Source organism: Mugil cephalus, chromosome 19 (assembly GCF_022458985.1).
Source record: "Mugil cephalus isolate CIBA_MC_2020 chromosome 19, CIBA_Mcephalus_1.1, whole genome shotgun sequence".
NCBI lineage: Eukaryota > Metazoa > Chordata > Actinopteri > Mugiliformes > Mugilidae > Mugil > Mugil cephalus.
Genome location: NC_061788.1, coordinates 20,904,434 through 20,928,229, shown reverse-complemented (window position 1 = coordinate 20,928,229; position 23,796 = coordinate 20,904,434). Strand labels below are relative to the sequence as shown.

Sequence of the window (23,796 nt, the reverse complement as noted above, 5' to 3'; positions counted from 1 at the left end):
GGATGTAGTTTAACATCAGGTGTCAACGTACTAACTGTTAGGGGTTGGACTTCAGAATTGTTTTTAGATTATTGTAGTTCCTCAGATACTTTGACTTGATTGAACAAAAAGATCCTGAGACATATCAATCTGTAAATGGTAAATCCACTTTTCTTTCTATTAGTACACAAAGCGCTTTAATTACATTTACCCACTCATTCACACAAGTACACACACATAAACACACCAGTGCCAGACACTGGGATCAACTCGGGGTTCAGTGTGTTGTTGAACACATAGTAGACACAACAGCGTATGCATCACATGTATCTGTGAATACACACAGACACACTCGCATATACACACTGACTCGTGTTTCTGTTTTTGTGAGGACCTTCCATTGATATAATACATTCTGTAGCACCTTACCATAACCATCTAAGTGCCTTTACCCTAAAACCACGCAGGTTTTAACCCTCACAAATGGCAAAGTGGCTATATTCTATGAAAAACTGGCCCCCACAACTTAACAAAAACAAGGCCGCGCTCACACACAAAAGCATTATAGAGCGAGCACAATGAGTTATGGACGGCGGACTGTAATCTGATTGCAAGACATTATGATGATGTAACAATGTCTGTGTTGTTCTGACATGAGACTACTCTGTCTATGTGCATATGTGTGTTGTCTGTGTTCCAGCTCTTTTTTATTTATCTATTTATTTATTTATTGTTTTCCCCCCACCAGCAGCGGTGCTTAAAACTGTCCATCTAAAAGACACCTAGCAGCTTCCTACTCCTCAGAAAATAAGCCCTTTAGAGTTTAATAAGATTTCCTCCTGGTGGAGAATGAAGCTGAGCAGAGTGCGCAGCAAAACCATGTTGCAACTGTCGTAACTTCATAGTGAAGTTTGGCCGTTAGACCGATCAACATTACTACCAGCAGAGCACAGGTCAGAGGTCGTGGTGGCCTTTATACAATCACAGTGAGCTTGTGGTTGAAGCACCTTTTTTGTCCAAGCGAAGGCCATGGGTCACGTAGAGAGGCTAATTCAGTGGCATCTTCTCATGTATGGTTCAAAGGACTGCATGTCTGTGTGGGTGTGTGTCTTCCTCCCTGCTGAAATCTAACTGGCCAATATTAGTTGATCCTATTAAGGCTGAAACTCGAGCTATGCCAGTCTGGTTAAATGAGTATAGATATGTCTGCTGCCGCTGTGTGTGTGTCTGTACAAGAGAAACAATTGAATTGGAATAAATTTTAGTAGAATAGGAAGACTTTTATAAGGATGATATTCAGCATTTTTACATCAAGAGTGAATAGACTTTTAGAAAGTAGTGCTAATGGTGAGTTAATATGCAGAGTTCCAGACCCCTGACTGTATTTTTCTTATTTTCTTTGTTTGAGACCTTTCTGAACTGCTCTGGATCTACAAAGAGCTGCAGATTTGTCTGTCTGCATGACATGTTGTATGGATGTGAAACTGTCCAGGGTACCGGTTATAGATAAAATGTTACAATGTTAGATGATCCTTTAAAAAGTAGCCAAAGTTTCAGCTAAATTCCTATGAAAAGTAGCCTGTTTGAGTCAAAAGTCTAGTCTTCAGACTACTCTGAACTCTGCTCCCAACAGTTTTTTGCTGTATACTGTTTTTCGACATCTGCTCGTTGCAGATTTATTCACATGGTCATCTGCTTGGAGAATCCTAGAGCTGAAAATGAGATCCTCTTTAACAGATCATCTTCTGGAAACACATTTCAGCTGCAAAGTAATTTAAGCAGCAGCGTCTACATTAGCATTATTAAAGTAGCTTTAGTGTAGTGGAACCGCTGTAACATCAGTTGCTTGATCTCCTTAATACTTCTAATTTCCTTAATATTTTCAATTTTGTGTCCCCAGTGACTTCATAATGTTTAAGTAAATGCTAAAACCTAACACACACACACACACACACACACAGAGTTCATGACCATGTATAATTAATAATGTGGTGTCTGCAGGTGCGTGTTGTTGCCTCCTGGTGTTGTGGAAGTAAACAGCACGAGGGCTGATCAATGAGACACACAGTAATCACATCACTACGGTATAATACACACATTCACACAATCCACTTCAGTATTCCTATACTCGGGCAGTTTACTCGGTGGAAAGAGAAAGAAAGTGTGCAGAGCTGAATGTGTTACTGCCTAAAAGAGCGTGCATGCACGCACACACTGACAGAGGATGGATTTCCATGCAGCTGACTTGCGGTGAGGCTTTTTGTCCCTGATGCACCCAACCAGTTGTCAATACACTCCTTGCCGAGCTGTGTGATAATCCCTCTTCAATAGGCAGAGATTGGAAAAAGCTCCCGGTATAGAAGACTCTCACACGTTTGCTTTTAGATGCACAAGCTCGAAAAAAACACTTTTTTTTTTTCAAGCCGCCACTTTCAGGCAGACACCTGAAAGAAAATATATAATTACACTTATATTTTCTGTTATGATGGCAGCCCTACTTGTCTGTCTTCTCGTAACAACTTTGTAACAATTGCAAATTGCTCTGACTCAGATGAAAATATAAATACAATAAAACCACTTTGATAAAACTTCCAAGAGCTTTTAAAAATGTAAAGCTGATGTCATGAAAAAGCTCCAGCACCAGTTTAAATTCACAACTAGTCATATTGCATTGGCCAAACTGACGCTAGTTTATCAGGGATGCGGGCGGAGCCACCTCGTAAGTTTAGAGTATTAGTTTGGCAAAGGCCCATCGTCTGGGGGTGGAGCTTATGTACTGCAGTCAGTCACCAGGGGGAGCTCTACTTGCTTTAGCTTCATTTTTTAGGAGCTGTTCCTTTGTCCATTTTTGTACTGTCTAGGCTTGTACATGATAAGCCACAATTTACTTTACATGTTTTTTGATGTGTGTATCATTCTGAAAAGAGAGATATATGATTGACATATTCCCATGGCACTTACAGAAAGAAAGACATATGTATATTTCCAAAACTGTGTAAGCATTTCCTCAGATTTGAATTTTCAGTTGAGTTCTTATTCTTTTGCATTTTCAACATATGGTTGAAAGTGTTTTGTATCATGTTTTTTCCCTACAGAATTAATGAGGCCGCGTAGCACAAGTAACTTGCACTCATTGAAAGAGGTCTTTAAACTGTTATTGAAATTTCCTCCCTGCTCTCATCAGATCAGAGTGAGGTTTATCTGCAGACACCACCACAGAGATAATGCTTGTTTCAATTTGTGTTTATTTCTGCTCAAGAGAATGTTGTGCGTGTGACTTGCAGGGATAACTATACCTCTATGTTGTGTTCATTGTGTATAAGTGTGTTGCATTTGTCATGCAGGGTGAAATGAATGTTTTGGTCCTCTGTCGGTCATGCAGTGATAAGTGCGTAGTGTGGCCACTATAGACGTTGAATCCTGAACCCTGCACGATGTCCAGCACAGGAAAACAATAATCACAGAACTGCAGGTTACTTCTCAGGAAAAAAACATGTTTATCTGTTTTTATTTGTGTGTACGTGTGTTTGTGTTTGTGTGTGTGTGTGTGTGTGTGTGTGTGTGTGTAGAGAGAGAGAGAGAGAGAGAGAGAGAGAGAGAGAGAGAGAGTGAGAGAGAGAGAGAAAGTTGTGTCTGAGTCTTTTTCTGATGTTCAACAATCAGTTGTCAGTTTAATTTAATAATAAAAAAATAAATAAAAATCTGCATGTCCTACAATTAATCAGTCAACTAGCTGGTGTATCAGTATCTCAGTTGGCCAGTGTAGTGTCATCAAGAAACCAGGAATTGGATTAATGAAGAAGCCCTATATTCAGTGTGTAACTAAACCAAAGGTCAAGCTGTTCATAAAAGCAGTCAGCCATATGTCAGCCAATAGCGACGTTACCAAACAGAAAGTTACAGACTGACTAAATGATCCAATGAGACTGTTAAAGATCAGATATTAACATGTGTCCTGGATGATACGATCACAAGTGTGCTGTTCTGAGTATGTTTGTCCACACCTTGCATTAAAATACATCTCCACACGAGTGGCCTCCTGATTGGATCGCAGTTCCGAGCAAACAAATGGGATACAACATTAAATCATCCACAACTGCCGTCTACCTCAGCTACAGATAACATGACAGAAAACGTACCACACTTCGTACCAACTGTGGTAATCAGTGTAAACAATGTCCTTATTGAGTTCTAAAATACTTCAGTTTGTGAGTTATTGTTATTGTCTAGATTTTTATTTTTATTTATTTCTTTATAACTCCACTTATGAAAGAATGTGTTTACAAGTGGCATAGGCCACCTCCAAATGTTGTCTGAGTGATTGGATCTCAAACACCTTCTCAGTGTGTCTTGGGTGTGTTCACATTTTTACTCTAAGCCACTTGTGATCAGATCACTCAGGGTTTATGTTTATTCCATTTCTGAATCAGCTGATATCAACCAGTAAACCAGTCCGTAGGTCTGTCAGTCCCTAAACAGTCAGCCATACACACGAGGTCTTGGTTTCTTGCAGCAGTGACTCTCATCATGTAACTGAGGTTATTCACTCCTCCCTCACACACAAAAATCAATACCTCCGGTCCTCACTGTGTGTGTATGTGTGTGACTCAGTATTGACTGGATAATGTCAGCGTGATATTGGCTGTGAATGCAGTCATGTTGCCAGGTTCACACACTGGACTCTGCCCGTGGTTCTCGTCAGCTCCACATACGGAACGGTCACCACAGCTGAATAATATCAGCGGTGGTTCATTTCATTGCCGCTGCTTTGATACAGCTCTAGTTTGGTATCTCTTTGTATTTTTGGACAGACTGGTAAAAAAAAAACAACACTGATAAACCCGTAATATTACTGATCAGACCTGGGACACATGTTTGATTCATAGTTTTAACTTCAATTCATGTTTTATGAGCATGTCACTTCTCCTGTGACTCTAATGATAATCCAGATTATTTCATTACATGTTCTAAACGTAGGTTATTAACCTCAATGGGACTCAGTACAATTAGCTCCTTGCACTCCTGCTGCTTTATATCAACATTGTGACTGTTTCCAATTACAGCCACCTCTCTAAATGAAATTAAACATTTCAATATGGATGATATATTGCCAATATATTACCAGCATTAATTACGGGCTCTGTAGCTGTGATGTGTAATCACAGGAGATGAATCGTAGCGCTCAGTCGTCCGTCCACCCATCACTCCCCCTCCTCTTTCTCTCCCCGGAGTCATTTGTTAACAAGGTGGCCTAGCTCGCCCTCTTGGTCTTTCTCTGTCTCTCTCTTACACACACACACTCACACTCTGAGGGGTGTGTGGCCAGCTGTTAGGGTGCATGTGTGTCTAATTCCTGTTGCATTGTGGGAGTCCATTATGCTGTCGCCTGGTGAATAGCTCCCATTGACTCGGCCTTGACATTATAAGCTGTCCGCTAATCTCTTCACTCCATATATTAGTAAGACTCAATCTCTCTGCCGCTTTTCTCAGATTTATCTCGTTTTCTTCCGCTCTTCCTAAAGCGCTTTATTCAAGAGTCTCTCTTTAGTCTTTTTAATCTTTCTTTAAAAGATATCCCTGGTAATAGTGTACATATATATATATACACACACACACACACACACTATTACCAGGGATATATTTTATTGTTAGCAAATCTCATAAAAAGCAAACACTGAATACACTCCACTGAAAATACTGAGTGTGATTCCAAACTCTGACTAATTGTGTTGTTTTGTGCTTTGAGAGCTTCGTCGTAGCTCAAAAACCCTCAAAACGTGTGATCTTTATTTATCATGAACACACACTTTGTGGTTTCAGTGGACTTACATTTACAGTTTGTAGACCACCCTGCTCCTTTCACAGTCAATGTGAAATTGGTCCAAAATAAATGGACTATTATGAATGTCTTTTTGATATTAAACATGACTCATACTGTTCACAGATGTTACACTCTTTTATTTCACAGACCTGAAAAAAAATGTGATTGTGTCTGTTTTTATATTAACAAATTGAGGGCATTTGAATGAAACCTCTACCTGTCTGTCTCCTCAGTATTACTATGGGTTTGCCCCTCAACCCGCCTGCAGATTCAGCTCGCTCGGCCCGGCATGCCCTCTCTCTTATTGCTACTGCCCGGCCCCCTGCCTTCATCACAACCATCGCAAGAGAGGTGAGATACAAGTGTTCAAAATATGTTCACCAGCCTACCACCAACACACCTGACATGTTTTTATATATTTAGTGTTTTTCTGTTACCTCGGTATTAAACCTTGAAGGACATACACACTTTTAAATCTAGATTCTCTATTGGTTTCAGTGGCTTTGCGTAGCGCCTTTCATAGACATAAATTAAGTTCCTCCCCTAGTAATAACAGATTTGTGTCCATCATTTCCAGGTCCATCGGTACAACGCAGCTCAGGCTAACTCTCAGTCGCAGCAGAACGTTCACACCACCACGCTGGCCAGGGCCAAGACCGAGATCCTTCGAGTGATTGACATCCTGATAGAGAAGATGCCCGGGGATGTCGTGGATCTGCTAGTTGAAGTACACAATATGACATGTTATATTTGTCAGCATGTTCAACAATAACCTGGACCGCAATCCTGCTAAAGAAGGAGGAGACTTGCATGATTACCAACAGTCTAACACCACAGCGTTCTCCTTTTCATAGCTACAATAAAAACGTCTGCTCCTTCTCTTCTGTTTCAGGTCATGGATATCATCATGTATTGCATTGAAGGTTCTCTGGTGAAGAAGAAGGGACTGCAGGAGTGTTTCCCAGCTATTTGCAAGTAAGTGTACACGTGTGTGGCAACCAGGACCCCGTGCTGTTTCCTTCTAAGGTCCATCGGGGTGAACTGAGGAAGAGTTGACTCAAGCTGACCCGTGAATAACTGTGTGCCAACATTAAAGATCAGAGGTCAACTCACAGGTGACGGATAGCAGCCTCCACAAGCTCTGTGGGCGTGTTTGTGAATATATCAATATGCAATGATGTCCTTTTCTGTTATTCTTTACTGCCTCAACGAGGAGTTAAGTTTTTCTATTAAGGGTATATTTTGTCACTTCAGTATTTTCTTGTAATGTACAGAAATGTCAATTTCAAATATTTAAATGTTTGTATCAGATGTACATTTGTGCGTGTGAATTTGAAGATTGTCGGTGTATCTCTGCAGTCAGACTGTACAGCTTTTTAATGCGTTTTTGTTTCATTTTAACCCCAATTGTTCATTCTTTCCCTTGTGAAATCTTTCGTCTTTATTTGCCAAACAGCTCAGCTCTGCATAGAATGAATGTTAATATTTGCTTGTTGTCCACCTGTCCAGGTTTTACATGGTTGGTTACTGTGACCGCAGCCACCGCATTGCAGTCGGAGCTCGCCAGGGCTCAGTGGCCCTCTACGACGTTCGTACTGGAAAATGCCAGGTACATTTAAAAGGGTGCACCTCTCATCTCAGCAGCACTGGAATGTGATCACAACAGTTTGTGATACATTTGAGTAAATCCAGTTTTTCACCTGCTTTTGCCTTCTGTCAGTGCAATATATCCATCCATCCATTCATCTACTCCATATATTTATCCACCCATTTTAAACATCCTCCATACAGTACTGTATGTATGCATCTCTGTCTGTCCTTTGCTGTATCATCCCTCCATCCATCACTAAACTGATCATCTATTAATCCATTTGTTGATCAATATTCACCTCCCTTGGTACTTTCCATGTATTTCTGCCCTTCTACAAAAGGATGCAGCAATGAGAAGAGTGTAGAAAAAGATGAGAGGAAGCAAGAGGAGGAGCTGAGACGAGGGGTGTAAATATGGTTAAATGAGAGGGAGGAGAAAAGAAAGAGGAAAGGAGGAGAGGAGTTTTGTTGCTTTGACTGTTTTCCTTCTCAGTAATTGATTAACGATGAAGCGATGGCTCTCTTAATCATGTTTTTGTCTTAGCCCACATCTGTGTTTGATTGTGTGTGAGATGGTGTAGTATACGTGTTTGTGTGTGTTTCTTGTGTGTGTGTGTTGGTAATTTGCTGTGTATTGATTTGCAGTAACCTGAGCAGTCTAGTCTTGTGGATGGGGGGTAATTTATATCTGATAACGGCATGGCCTCGTTCACCCAACATCTAGTTTGATTGTGAGTGAGCGTACGTGTGTGTTTAGGTGTTAATGTTTGTGTACATGGTGTAAAGCTGAAGGACACACACGTGTGTTATTTGCAGTAATTAACATTTAATAGATAATGGTTCTTCAGGAAACGTGTGTGTCTGCTGGAAGTATTCCATTTCAAGTGTAACAGAAAACACACAAAGTCTTTAATAATAGAGTTAAATAAAATCAGTTAGGTTCTGTTAGTTCTGGTTCGTCTTATTGATTAATATTTAGGATTCTACCTTTAGCTGATTGGTTTAACTGGAAAAAAATAGCATGTAGGATGCAACATTTTAACTGCCATCTCATGACAGCCAAGCATTATTGTCTGGTTATGTATAGCCAATTTCTGTTTTTAGATACATTGAGGCCCTGCTGAGATCTTACATTGACTAAAGTATAGATGTGAACAGGCCCAGGACACCCAGGTCTCTGACCACATTTGATCTGGGCCACATTTGAACATATTTCTTTGGTTGTGTGAACACACAATGTGTCCTGAATCACATTAAAGGCTACTCAGCAGGAGCTTTGCCTCATTCATTCAGAAAGCCGCCCCAAAACAGAACCACTATTATATGTGAAAAGGAAGAAGCAGCATTCATAAATAATGAGACCCTTTTAAAGTATTCTGTCTTTGTAGCTGTTATCTAATCACACACGAAAAAACAAAGAAACATTAGGGTTGAGATGAATAAATAAATAATAGTGCATGCTTTCATTGAGAGAGATCATTCACAGCTTGTTCCACAATATAAGTCATTTCCCCATGTCAGGACTCGGCCACTTGTGATCAGTTTGCTCTAGTGGGAGATAAATGCAAGGTCTGAAAGAGATCTTAGCCATGCTACCTTCTTAGAAGCTTCTTAGACTTTTAGCTAAACCATGGGTACAAACAAAAAAAAAAAAAAAAAAAAAAAAACATTTTAAAGCAATTTGTTAAGGATTAGTGTCAAATCTGTGTAATGAGCCCTGCCTTGACTCTGGCACAGAGTGGTGTACAGTTTATAGTCTGATACGGATATTGAGAAATGCTAATTGGTTTGACTTGTTTAGACTGGTATATTAAAAAGACATGAGGTGGAAGAAGATCAGAAAAAATAGGAGAATGCTTTAAGGAGGAAGATGCATTAAAGCAAGGAGGAGAGTAGAGACAGTTTTTGTTCATAATCCGTGTGTGTGTGTCCAACCATAGCTAGCTAGTGCCTGCATGACCATCTGCCACAGCTTTGATCAGCCTCTGTGAACAGCCCTTTGTCAGTAGCATTACTCTGTGATTGTGTGAGTGTGTGAGTGCGTGTGTGCGCGCATCCAGCTGCTTGCCTTGCTTCTTTAACAGACTCTGCTGAGTCTACTAATTGAACACAAAGAAACAATTTGACTGATCTTTCTCTCTGCATCTGTTTCTTTGTGGAACCGGAGGAAACATGTAGCTCTGCCTTAGAGTTCGCTTCTCCTGCCGTTCATCCCATTGCAAACTACCAGTGCAGCTAGATTTCAGCTGAATGCAGGGAGGATTCAGAGGGTTCTGAATGAACTCATATGATTATTTACTGTTATGTGATATTTAGCAGTGGCCTATTTAAGTTTAGTGTTCAGTTCATTGTTTAGAAATAAATAAATTATTATTATAATTGTAAAACTGTTTATACCCAGTGTGTGACATTGTAATCACTGAAACAAATGTTATTTTTCAGCCATTTCTGGTGCTTTATCTCTACTCAGTTTTTGGCTTTTTTTTTTGGTGTGTGGCAGTCACTATTGCAGTCAACACACAAATTGTCTGTGGCAAATGTTAACGTTATGTGGTATAATAAAGAAACATAGTCAGTGCTAATAAGTAACTGTTAAAATGGACTGAACAAAAAGTTGTAGAGCTAGACTAGAGCTTGATGCACACCTCTCTCACAGTACAAAAAGAATGTATTAAACACATTGTGTGTGTGTGTGTGTATATATATGTATATATATATGTATGTATATATATATATATATATATAGAGAGAGAGAGAGAGAGAGAGAGAGAGAGAGAGAGAGAGAGAGAGAGAGAAGAGATGAGAGAAGAGAGGAGAGAGAGGGATGAGTAGAGAGATGAGGAGGTGAGAATATGAGAGAGAGAGAGAGAGAGAGAGAGAGAGAGATGTATAGATATACGGTATATATAGCTTCCTGGTGTGTATCTGTATTTTTTGCGTTGTTGCACATATTTTTCATTCACAGAGGACGGTGGGTTGAAGGGCTGCCAGTCTAAGTCACAGGGAATGGACAAATGAAATGAGATGAAGCATCTTTGTCTCTCACACACTCACACACACGCACGCACGCACAAACAGTTGTGTCCCAAGGCGTCAGGTGTATTGAAGTACAGAGTGCTGTAAATGGTTTCAGTGTGCTTCACTGCTCTCTGATAGGCTGATTGATTTGGTAGGCAGTCCACTGTGACACAAACACACACACACTGATCATAATATATATGAAAGCATCAATGTTTAATGCACATTAAACAGTTGAACTCTGCCTGTTTCTCTCTACAGTACATTCAGGGCTTTTCTTTCTTTTTATTCTCTCTTTAACCATGTTTTGCTTTGGGAGCTGTTAAACATTTATTTTTTTCATTCAAGGCATCTACACTCGATGCATTAATAATAGTTTCCTTTTCCAAAATTTGATGTACACACAGTGCTACCTACTTCCAGACATAAAGTCTGACCTGTTCAGTGTGGGCGTTGGGCGCCTTGTCACCACTACTGTTTGTGATTGTTGTTGACAAGATTTAAATGTGTTACCATAGTGACGAAGGCCCCTGGAATGGAGATTGGAAGATTCAATCTCGAATCTCTGCTTTTTATGAATGCTTTCGTCCTTTGGCGCCATCACAGGACGGCCTCCGGAGCTTGAATGTTGTGCGGGTGATTGTGCAGTGTGGCTGAAATGTGGATCCAAATGCGAGGTGGTGGTTTTCTCTTGGGAAACGACAGTATGCTCCCTTCAGGAGAAAGGGAGAGAGGCTGAGTTAGGGAGAGGAATTTAGAGATTGAGAAAGATGGAGATTGAGGTTGGGTGGAGCTTCTCCTGTGATGCAGTTGCTTTACCGTACTGCTGTGGTGAAGATGAAGTGGGTTTTTGCGTAGACAAATTCCGCTGCCAAATGAATGCAACCAATACACATTTCTAAACCAGCACTTACCTTGTTCTTAGAAGTTCTATCCACAAATTGTATCCACTCTTTAGGCCTCTCAGTAATTTTTCCTTTAACAACAGCTGTGATTGGAAGAATGGGAAGATGAAAATAAAAATATGAGAATAATTCAGCTTTTCTCTCAGCCAACACTGCTGGAATCTAATAGGATTTCCCCTAAAAGGAGGAGGGAGAGAACGAATTAAAAAGATGAGATTTTCATTTCATTGTGTTATTATTATTATTATTGTTTCTTCAGGTTTAATCATGACAGACGGGTTATTATTTTAGGGTCCAGGTGCCTGAGGCGACACGTCTTAATCTCATCTCGAGGTTAGAGTTTGTAATCCCAGTCGCAGGCAGAGGCGGGGCCCGGGATTTCTGGGAGGGCGTTTATTGCGTTAGACGCCCCGCATCTGGTCGGACATTTTATTGCGTTACATACGGCGGAGCAGTGCCTTATTTTGTCCCCTGAGTTCTGGAGGCGCGTGGCAGCATCTGTCGGACCAGAGGCAGCCTCTCACCTGATGGAATTATCTCATCCAAACCAAACAGTTACTATCAAGTAAAACATGGGTGACGCGACGCATTTATCTGAGATTTCAATAAAGACCAAAATGAGTTTTATCTGGACTTTATAACAGAACAGGCTTTGAGCCTCCAGCTGTTACTGCAGTTCATCGCCATCACCCAAAAGATTTGTTTGGAAGCCTAAAGCCATACTCTAGTTTTAGCTTCTATGGGTGATGAGCGGGAAAGATACCATGAACTGGTGTTTTGTTTCAGCCTGGTTTAAGTTAGACTTTTTAGAATTTATTTGTCCCAGAACAGAGATTTGTTTCCACTTGACTGTATAACAATATATTCAACACAACAGAAAACTGGACAAGACAAGAAAGTGCAAGAAAGATCAACATTGGCTTATGACATCAGACACTGAAAATGGTGGACATGTATGACAGATACAAGGGAGAAATCATCAGGGTCTATTGTTTAGGGTGGTTATGGTGGTCCAGTATCTCCTACCTGATGATAGCAGGATGAGGTGTTGGTTGAGTGGATGTGTGCTGTCCTGTTCTATTGAAACTGCAAATCATCTTATGGGTCTATTGTTCACATTGTTTTAAAGCTGATGAAACCTGCTGTAACAATCAACACATTGACACTGACTGATGTCTCGTTTCGAGTTTGGAAAGCTTGAGAGGCTCATGTACAGCTTTTGTAGACCTTTTTATTTTTACAAAGCATGTGTGCTGTTGTGTCTATGTTTAGAGAATTCCGACACTTTGCATCAGGTTTTGGCATTTTCCTTCACTTTCCAGCAGCAGCAGAATCGCACAGTTGGGGAAGAGTGTACACAGAGTGTGATGCATTTGCGTATTCTGGTCACATCCTCATTACTACTGTTGGTGTTGTTGTTGTTGTGGTTGCTGGAGATCAAACCAATCCTCCCTCTCAGTATGAGTGTCCCAATATTTATGCCAGTTTTGACAGAGACGTTTTGTCTTTTACGCTCGTGAAATGGTGTAGGGCAGATTATGAAATATTAGTGTTGTATTACAGTATAGTGCTCTAGTTAAATTATTTTATAAAGAAACTAGAGAACTAGATGACAACGAGATTGTTGTACTTTAAATCAAGTTTATTATTTAGTAGTTATACTAGCAGTAGGGGATAATAGTTGTTGTAGAGTTTTAATTTTGTCAAACGGGTTTATCTCCTTCAAAAGTTGCTTTAATTGCTTTACAGTCGTTTTCACGTCTTAAAGGATCCTCCATCTCGTTCTCTCCATAGAACATCCATGGTCATAAGGGCCCAATCACGGCAGTGTCCTTCGCTCCCGATGGCCGTTACCTAGCGACCTACTCCAACGCTGACAGCCACATCTCGTTTTGGCAGGTAAGAACCACATATGATAAAAATCGCTTAAAAACCAGGAGGTCCAGGAGAGTCCAGCTCGGGCCTTTCTGGGTGGAGTTTGCATGTTCTCCCTGTGTCTGTGTGGGTTTTCCCCGGGTACTCCGGTTTCCTCACACCTCCAAAGACATGCTTAGTTGATTTGTGACTCTAAACTGACCCTAGGTGTGAGTGTGAATGGCTGTTTGTCTTTGTGTTAGCCCTGCAATAGACTGGAGACCTGTCCAGGTACTATACAACTGCTATATACACTATGAACTATATATATTGGTCTATACATTCTACTTACATGTACATACTGTATGTATTGCATTTTATTCTCATCCTTCCTCTCTAAACTATACTTTCACAAACTAAATACTGTACATTTAAATAGGAACACCAACTAGTAGCATCTCAAAACAATAACACAAAGTTAGATGGCTGATCACATCCAAAAATATGGCACACACACTTCTTACCTTCTTCCCAGAACTGTTATTTAGAGTGAAAGGTCTTTACGACCTCTGACATGACTGTCTGTAGACACACACACATACTAATGGCATTACTGTAAGCATAAACCACTGCTAGCGCGCGCCGGCAAGACGGCTGCTGTGGTAATGAGCTGGCAGACACTCTGTCGGTGTGTGTAAGAGGGAGGGGCACTGTTGTCTCAGGAAACGATAGAGTTTCTACCCCGCTGTGTTTTTCCTACACACACACACACATTTGGTGAAGCCGTGTCCAGTTTCAGGTCCTGACTTTATCTTAAGTCACAGCGTCAGAGGTTTGCAGGTTAATCCATAGGTGTTTCCTCTCAGATGTATGTGGAGGCCTCAGCACAGTTTTAGGCTGTGGTTTCTATTATGTGTTGTTATTTTCCCCCAAAAACTAAAAGTAAAGAGTACCGAATACGAAACAGCATTCAGTGTACAACTTCTTCGTACATGAAACCTTGAGGCCACGCACACTGAGAAGGGTTATAAATCATTTGAATGCTAAATTAACAGATAATTTAGCCTTTTTTTATTATTTTTATTTATTAAATCATGACTAGAGTTATTGAATGTGTTGATGGACTTGGCCTTTTTACAGGCAGTGACGGACTGATGAAGCAGGATTGATGTTGTGAAAGTGTGGTTTGATATGTTGTTGGTCCTCCTCAGATGAACACCAGTCTGCTGGGCAGCATCGGGATGTTGAACTCAGCTCCTCAGCTCCGCTGCATCAAGACGTACCAGGTTCCTCCGGTCCAGCCGGCGTCCCCGGGATCCCAGAATCACCTTAAGCTCGCCCGCCTCATCTGGACCTCCAACCGCAACGTCATCCTGATGGCTCACGATGGCAAGGAGCATCGCTTCATGGTCTAAACTGGCAGACCTGGGCCGTGTTTTAGGGATGTTGCTGTGAGGTGGATTCTGTAAAGGTGCAGCCTGGTTTCAGCCAGTGGTTACTTTAGTTTTAGCTCCCAACATGCAGCATCTGAGCTGTCTTACAAGAGGTTTTAGAAGAGAATTAACAGGAGCACGGCTGGTAGTTCAAGTGTTATTTACTGAGACTCACTCTGTTTTTTTTTTCTTGTTGTTGTTTTTTTTTTTAAACTTATTTTATTTGAATAATCTGAAGGTATCGAACTGCAGCTGCACCAGGAGAGTCCAACGCAGGTCAAGGCTTGAACTTTTTGTGTTTTATGTCTTACTGTAAGTGATGTGAGGAAACATTATGATAGGTTGTGATAGGAGGCTTGTTTACAACCTTTTTTTTTTCAGTATGTCACAGATCTTCCAACTGTTTCCATTTATTTAAACTTTTAGACAACTTATTATTAAATGTTTTTACTCATTGTAGACATTTTTGAATTTAATTTTGAGAAACTTGAAGGAACATGGAGGAGATTTCTAAAATGAATTTCTCATTCTCATTGTTGGAATGATTCATTTCTAAGCCGGCCTGTTGAAGGCTGCCGTTTACTCCCACCTCTCCCAGACCAGTACACGCTTTTCGCATTTCAAACTGCATAAATGCGTGCGAGGGAGTTCTGCGGTGCTTGCTTTTGTGACACCTTGGAAGCTTTTCCATCGTCTCTGAGCGTCACACTGAAATGCATGTGTATGCGTTAGCACCCAAGTGTATTTTCACTGTTAAATACACATTCTCACTTCAGACTGCTGGTCCTAAAAGCACCATCCCAGTCAACTTTTAGGTGCTGCTGGTGTAGCAGTGCTCACTACTGATCTGTTAAAATAAATCATCATACGATGCAAACTGAAGCATATTACTTTAGTAACATAAATTGTATTTTGATTTTTTTCCCTCCATTTTTGTCTTCCACCTCTTTATGTTGACTTTCTTTAGCAAACTTTTACAGCTACTTTCCTTTAGTCAAGTAGTTATTTTCTTCTAAACGTTCCAACGATGGGAGATCACTCATCTTATTTTTGCTTTCTTAGATGTTTACACATTTGAAGGAATTACTACAAGCCTCTGTTTTCCGCGCGTTTCTGTGTTTCTTTGCAGATGACGCTTGCTATTTGACTGATCGATGTGAACACTTCCCTCCTTGCAGCTTTTCTCTTACATTCATCAAGCTCCCACCTGACTTCTAGAACGTTTCTCAATATAAATGTGTATATATTCAAATTGTGCTTCAGAACTGCTGCGTAATGTATGTAGTCTGTTGATCTTGTACAGTGAGTGTAGATGCTGTTCGGTGTGATAATTTTGTGGCTTACGTAACTGTCCGTCTGGCACTGACTAGTTCTTCAAATAAGTGAATTTCCAACTTGTGTGAGCAATTTTTAAACCATCATCCGTTTTGTTTTAGTTTTGGTTTTAACAAGAAGAATCTTCAGGCCAGAGTTGTTAAAATCCCAGAAGAAAGTTATTTATTTTTTGCTGTATAAACATTGCTATCATTCTTTATTAATAACAGAGGCTTGAACAAAGCTTAATGGACTGGACCTAAGTACACCCATTACTTCCTATGAGGAATGCTACCAAATTGAAAAGTGTACAGTATGTGTTTAAATAGTAACATTACAAGAACTGTATACGTTGACTTTGCTGTCCTACAGTGGGATTAGTGTATTCCGATGTGTCGTTACACCAAGACACCACAGTTGGGTGTAGTTATAGATGTTTATTTACGGTTGATGACACTTTGTTTTTGCACATTATCACCTTAAATATTGGTCTGGACCTTCTTGCTTTAAAATGTTAGTTGTGGTAGAGTTTTATGCAAAGAGAGAATTCTATAAAGCTATATATAAATATATATGAAACTCTATAAAGATAAAGACCACCTAAGATAAAGTATATATGTATATACCGTATACTGCTTTATAGGGTTCCATTTTTGTGATTCTTAGTGGCAGAAAAGTTAGATGAGTTTGGTTTCGGGTTCAGGCATACTTGCTCTGATTATGTATTTCTCACCCTTCACTTCCTTTCCTCCCCTTCTCTGCCCTCCTTCCTGTCCTTCCTCCATCTCCTGCCAGTTTCATTAGTGCTGTCAAAAAGCTTCTAACACCGTTACGCACCTGTAAACCGGAGCGTGTCAAAGCTTTTCACAAGTCCTTCCTGTTCACCCCCCTCCCCTCCCCTCCCCCAAAACAAAAATAAATAAATAAATAATAATAAAAAAAAAGCATCTCGTCTGACGGATTCCTGAAAACACACACACATACACGTCAAGTCGAGCAGGTCCTGACAGCTTTGAGATCTTAATCTTTCGTTTCCTCCACCACTCTTAACAGTTTGAGAAAATATGTTTTGGCCACGTCTCGGGGGAGGAAGGGTGAGAAAAATAAAGAAGGCGGAGAGGAAACTGAGGAGTAAGTAACAAGGGAGGAAGATCAGGCCATCCACCCAGAAAAAAAATGTTCTGCGGTAAAGGTAGTGAACCAAAATGTCCAAAAAACCTCCTGGGGTTTTCCACAACAAAAGGAAAAAGACAGGAATAAAAAATAAAAAAAATGTCTCTAGAACAGCAGACGTTAAAATTGCTCTCCTTTCACGTCTTTCTTTTGTGGAGTTGATCACTTCACTCTGTTTTCACTCTGCGGCTACACGTCTTAAAAAATATGATCATGCTTCTGACTCATTTTTATATGTCTGTGTGTATGTATGTATTTATTGTTTACAGTAACCTTAATCTAGATATTTAAGCGAGTGTGTGTGTACTGCATGTAAATGAGCTTCCCTTGATGTAACAGAGCTGATCGGATCTAACGTGCACCATATAAACATGTGCTGTGTTCAAATGTGTTGTTGTTGATGATTGTGTCTAATAAAGATGAAAATGAGAATGTCTGTTTCCGTTTTATCCTCTCTTTTCATGTTACTATTTTCTTTTAAATTCATGATAAATGCTACGAACAATCTCCACGCTATCAAACAGCTCCATGAGGTTTTCACCTGGAGCTTTTCCAGTACTGTATTTGCTTCCCACATGTGCTGAGAACCTGCCGACTGCTTTTCCTTTGCTCCACAATCCGACTCAGCCGAACACCACCTCCGCTGGGCTTAGGTCAATAACTGGAGGCCAGCTCGTTGGATGCAGCACAGCTCGCAAACCGCCCTTACACAGCGCTACGCAAGTGTTGCCTTGAATTCTGAATAAATCTCCAACAGTGTCATAAAGAGCACCTCCTCCATCTTTCATGTTGAGACACACACACAGAAATCCTCCCGTCACATTTTCCCCCGGGTGCTTTACACAATAAAAGGCACTCTATTTGCTACTCAAGGGCTTTTAATGTGACGCAGCAGCAGTGTTTGGCATTAGCAGAATTTTTTACTCTTCTCAAATCACCTGCCATAAGCGATGAAGATTATGAAGAAATACAGCAAACAGGCATAACATTATGACCACCTTTCTAATATTGTGTAGGTCTCCCTTTTGTCTCCAGAACAGTTGTGTTTCATCAGAGAGTGAAGATGGGCCTTCTGCCAGGTCAATACCTTGTGCTGTTTTTCATGTTTTTTGAGTTTTTCCTAAACCGTTTTGTGTGTGTGTCCATATCAAGCTGCATCCTGCTGAGGATGACTCCTGCCAGAGTGTCATTATTATGGGGTGGGGGTGTCTGATCTGGTCTAGGTGGGTGCTACATTTCTAAGTAGCATCTACATGAATGCCAGGTCCAAGAGTTTCCCAGCAGAACACTGAATTGTCACAAGATGGTCAATGTTATTTACTTCTCCTGTCAGTGGTCATAATGTTATGGCAGATTGATGTAATCATGAAATGTAAATACACTGGATTTGTACTGCTGAAAAGCATACCTTTAATCATATCACACATTTAATGAACTGAAAATAGAGTAAAAAATTAGATATGAAACATTTAGACTGAAAGAGCGCGCACACACACACACACACACTTATCTCTCAACTAACACCAACCTGAGTTCAGAGCAGATCAATCTCTTCCTTTAATCTCAGGTCTTCTAACTCTCTGACAGCCTCTGTTTCCACGTGGAGTCTGTTCATAATTTAAAGGCCTAAATGATGAAAGTTGTAGTTCTGCATGTAAAATGAAGCACATGCTCAATAATTCACTTTTAACTGCGGTATAAAAAATGAAGAGTGAACCTGTTAAGCAGCAGCAATTAAAATATAGACTCGCTGCTCCTGCTTTTTCTGTTTTATTGTTGCGTTACACACTTTTAGGTCGGTATCAGTGTGTAATTGAGGTGTGGGTTGAACTCCTTTCTAAAATGTGTATGGTTGGATCGTCTGGTTTGACGGAAGAGAGGCTATTAATTAAGAGTTCAAGCTCTGTCACCTTTTACAACAAAGGTTACTCACTGTCTTCTTCATGCTTACTTTTGTTAAGTTGCACAGAATGGCTTAAAAATCACGGCACAAATCCCTCCCTTGGGGGGCGCTACGTGAGATTGGTGAAGGAATATTCAGTTTTAACCAAAAAGAACCTCTGCTGGAAGAAGACTTCATTGACTCAATCATTTGGGGTGAAAGAAAAGCAGAAAACACACACACACACACACAAAAAAAAACAAAAAACAAAACAGGGGTCTCGAACATGCAGCTTCAGAGTGGGTCACCAGTGGCTCTAAGTTAATGACATGCAACAGTGGCTTATGAATGGATGGTGAGTGGAAGAGAGGGAGGTGGAGGAGAGGTGCTCAGTGCATCCTGGGAGGTCTCACAGCAGGTAGGCGCGTGGCAGCAGAACAAAGGGATGGTTCGGGGTCACCTGAGCCAATGGCACAGCCAATTAGAGGGTAGGGAGGCCAAACTCTCACTGGCTACCCCAGATCACTTTATTTATGTTTCCTTTTCTTCTTCCTTTTTTTTTTTTCTTTTGTCCAGACACCTCCTTAAGGGGTCATTGTAGAATAAAGAAACGTCTGAAAAAACAGCAGGGGTTCAGATTTCTGCATCTTTTTTTATTATTATTATTATTGATCTGCAGGGAGAGGTAGCCAGCCACCCTCTCCCATTCACTTCATCTCATGCCCTCTCCTCCACCACCACCCTTCCCTTCCCTCTTTCTCTCTCCTCCACTTTCCTTCTCCACCTTTTCCATTTTCACCCTCTTCCTTTGTTCCATTCCTTTTATAAAGTAAGTGTCTTATTAAAGGATCTTTCTCGCCATTCTTAAATCAAAAGTCACATTTAAAAAAACGGCTTTTACTGTGAAAAGAATCAGAATGCCCTGGATGTTTTCCCATGCTTCTTTTTTTCTTCTTATTTAGTTGAAGTTGCTGTGGATATGAAAGTTTTGTTGAGATCAGAGAGTCCTGTTGTTCCAGCTTGTGTATTTATCTATTATTGATGTTCCTGAAAGTTCCTGCGTTTTGGCTGCAAGTGTTATTTTTCCTCAAGATAAAAAGATTATCAAAAGATCTGTGGTTGTTTACAATCGATTGGATCTCACAGCTGGATGGGAGAGAGTTTTAGGGGAGAAATACAGACTTGATTCGCAGAGGTTTTGCAGGAACCGGGGCGGTTTGATGTAACCCAGATACAGCTATATAGTATATAGCTGTATCACCGCTGAGTCAAAGTTTGTCTTTAAAAGACAGTCGCTTGGATTTTTCATGTTAGAGTGGGTCAGGAGCTGTTAGTTAAAGCTAAAATCTCTTACACGCTGCTTCTCAGGCTATCAGCAAACATTTATGAGAAGTTTATTGTCTCTTACTTTTGTTTCATTGTTCTTTTGTGATATAAAAGATCATGTTCTCACAAAGGTCTGCCAGGGAAATCAAAACATTTTGGTGGGCTTTAAGTGGTGAAGAGTAACATAGTCATACACATCATCAAAAATGCCTCTGCTTGGTTGCAGCCAGCTAACCGCATGGTATAATTCCACAAGAATATTTGGTCTTATTGGACCTGACCAGGTTTGCAAGCACCCCCCAAATCTTGTTGTTTCTGAGACAGTCTGACCTACTTATTTGGCCATAGCCATCTGGCTCTCCTCAAGGAAGCCTATTTATCCCAAAAGCAACATATCTTGGAATAGCAAACATATCCACATCGGGGGGCTTTTAAAAGGTTTCGAAAGTTTTGAAACTGAATTTTAAGGATCCATTACCTCAACCTCGCTGGTGTCACAGTTCAATACAGACGAGGACCCAGAAGTGGGATGCAGAAATTCGTTGTAAGGAAAAAAGAATATGCTTTACTTCTAACGCTGATAGAATGCAGAACAAAAAAGAATGTTTTGGAGTGGCAAAATCAAAGTCTTGATCTTAAGCCAATAGAAAGAGAGAATCCCAACATCTCAGAATTGAAACGACTCTGTACTAAAGAATGGGCTAAAATTCCTCCTGGTTCCTGTGACTGGTCAGCAGTTACCAGAAATGTTTAGCTACCTTGTCACACCAGATACTGGAAACAAGGGTTCACTTACTTTTGCAACTCACAGGTATGTACAAATGGGCAAACAGAGCAACTAGTGGAGTGGAGTATCAGTTCAGGAGGGATGTAACCACTGGTATAGAGAGCATTGACAGAACCCTGCTACCTGGCAAGCTGAAGCTCTGGTGCATGCACTTTGGGCTACTCTCACTCTTCATGTAACCACTAACCCTGTATGAAGTTCCAATCTCTAAGGTGGAAAGAGACGGGTTAGCTCCTAAGCAAGGAACCGGCTTGGCTTTCCCAAATGCAGTATTGGCTTGGTCTTGGGACCAACACACCAGCTTGGAAAAAGGTCACTCCATCCCAAAAACACATGCTTGTGGTGCAGGAAGTGTGGTGGGAAGAGGAAGCAGACAGGTGCGCAAAAGCCATGGCACAGGCAGAACAAGGGCAGGGAATGATATGGGAAGGAGTGGAAAAGAGGAAGATATGCTGGCAAGAGCTATAGGATATAGAGTGAGCTTCACCATCAAGACTGCCTATGAATTCATCTCATCTCCCAAGACCATCAGATAACGGTAAGACAAAGACCCCACATGCTTATTCTGTCTGACTCCAGTAATACAGAAACCCATAGTAGGCTGCAAGACCGGCCTCACCCAACGTCATTACACCTGGTGGCACAACCAGGTGCTGAGGTGTCTTGCAGCAGTGCTGAAAACACAGGAGATGAGTGTCAGCACCCTTTCACCCACATAATCCTGCTGGAAAGCGACAACCTTTGTCCAGGTTAAGCCTGTCTCACCACCTCAAGATCTGATGTTGGGCAGTGGAGTGTGGCACATAATTGGAAGTAGACCAAAAGCTCTGCTTCCCAACTGAGATTGCGTCCACCAACCCACGACCACACCTGGTGCTATGGTCAGCTTCATCAGGCTCACAGTGCTCTGGGAGAGCTCAGTAGAGGAGGAGGCCTACAAGCACAAGAAGCTGAGGTACATGGAGCTTGCCACCAACGCACAACAACGAGGATGGGAGATGAGGGTCCGACCAGTTTAAGTAGGCTGCAGGGTTTGTAGCCACCTCAGTTGGAAAGCCCACAGACAGGCAGTCAATGTCCTCTCCAGAGCTGCTGAAAGGGGTGGCTGTGGATGAAGAGACCCTGTCTGGGCCTTTGAGAGAGTTGATGCCATAGGGGATGAATCTGGGACGCTGCGATTCACCGCTGAACCCTCTGCAATGAGGGATATTAGCATCTAGTCCTACACAACAGATCTTAATTGTCTTGAATAATTAAATGCATAAGTATAATATTTCAGTTTGATTTGGTTGATTGGGTTCTTGCTGTTTACTTTCAGTATTTGTGTGAAAATCCACTGAAAAATGTAGAAAATTCTGAGGGCCAAAAAACGTCAACTCTTCATGGGCCTTTTAACTTCAGATATCAGTTTAAAACTTCTCAGAGCAGTGAGCCTCCAGATCTTTATCCCTACAAACAGTTTTAAGTAGTCCACTTATCCTCTTTTCTCAGAGCCTCCTGACAGCAGCCACACATTTTAACATCAGAGCCTTCAACATGCTAAGTTCTCTTTAATCCTGAGAAAGTATCTGCGCATACTTAAACGTGGGACAAAGTCCTCCGTTGTCGACGCCTTAAGAAATATACGAAGGAAAGTCGATGTTAAGTACAGAGTGAAGAGGAGATCAAAAACGGGACAATGTGTGTGTTTAGCTTCGACAAGCCTGGAGTTTGTTGGTGAAGTTAGTGAGAATGGAGGGAGAGGGAGCAGAGAGAGAAAGAGGAAGGGGTTTGGTGGGGAGGTTCAGGTTTCGATTAGTTAAGAGCAGAGAGCCTGTGATTCTGCTCAGCTGGAGAGAGAAAGTATTGACGTGAAGTCAGAGAACCTCGGCTTTCCCCCCTTTCAGTCCCCCAGGTAAGCATTAAAACCCAGCCTAGCGATGGAAGGATGGAGGGAGGGAGAGAGGGAAAGAAACCCCCAAGAGCCCCGTCAGAGTTTTGATTCACCGGGGTTTCTCACATCAACCACAGGAATCGGGGGGGCCCAGCGCTAGAGGAGGGGCTGCCTTCTTTTAAACCACAACACTGTCAAAAATTAATCACCACCGCTTTAGTTTTCAATTATCAATCCAGCGTTGAGCCGCTCTGCAGCTTAGAGTTGGCTTAAGGTTACTAACAGTGGTTAAGACGAAGGGTTTTGTGGAGGTGAGGAGGGAATGATGCATGTTTAGAGTTTTAATGAGGTGAGGAGGTCAGACATAAGCAAATGGGCTTAAACTTACAAGGCCTGCACACATATTTATGATTTAATTGGACTTGTTGTCTGAAACCAGGTTGCTAAAACCGATGCTCAGTGTATAGGATGTGAAATACAGGAAAGGTTAACAGGACTGGAGCTGAAAAACAGAACTTTTTTTTTAACCATTTGAACATCTCAACTCATGCAGATGATGGATCTATAATATGTTTAAACTTACCAACTTTAAGGTGTTATGAAAGTTTGTATATTCAATATAATGGAAAAATTCTATTTAATTTCAATTCAATTCTGTTTTATTTATATAGCGCCAATAACAATACAAATTGTCTCAAGATGCTTTAAAAAAAAACAGCCAGCAACCTCCAGAGCAAGCCAGAGGGCGACAGTGGCAAGATTAACGTATCATTGGCTTTTTTTTACAGTTACCAGTGAATAAAGTCATTTAGTACCTGTTGTTTATGCAAGCACTGCAAAT

At 41.0% G+C, this 23,796-nt stretch overlaps 1 protein-coding gene across 3 annotated transcripts in view; it reads left to right on the top strand.

The window, feature by feature from the left end:
• LOC124996404 (WD repeat-containing protein 7) overlaps window positions 1-17,523 on the top strand; it is a 92,663-nt gene extending 75,140 nt beyond the window's left edge. For all 3 annotated transcript variants that reach the window (XM_047569384.1, XM_047569385.1, XM_047569383.1), the window contains 6 exons: window positions 6,034-6,151; window positions 6,378-6,527; window positions 6,693-6,775; window positions 7,310-7,409; window positions 13,108-13,212; window positions 14,379-17,523. In XM_047569384.1, the coding sequence (XP_047425340.1) occupies window positions 6,034-6,151; window positions 6,378-6,527; window positions 6,693-6,775; window positions 7,310-7,409; window positions 13,108-13,212; window positions 14,379-14,582 (760 nt within the window). In that variant the 3' untranslated portion in view covers window positions 14,583-17,523. The remainder of the gene's footprint in view (window positions 1-6,033; window positions 6,152-6,377; window positions 6,528-6,692; window positions 6,776-7,309; window positions 7,410-13,107; window positions 13,213-14,378) is intronic.
• Window positions 17,524-23,796: the final 6,273 nt, after the last annotated feature.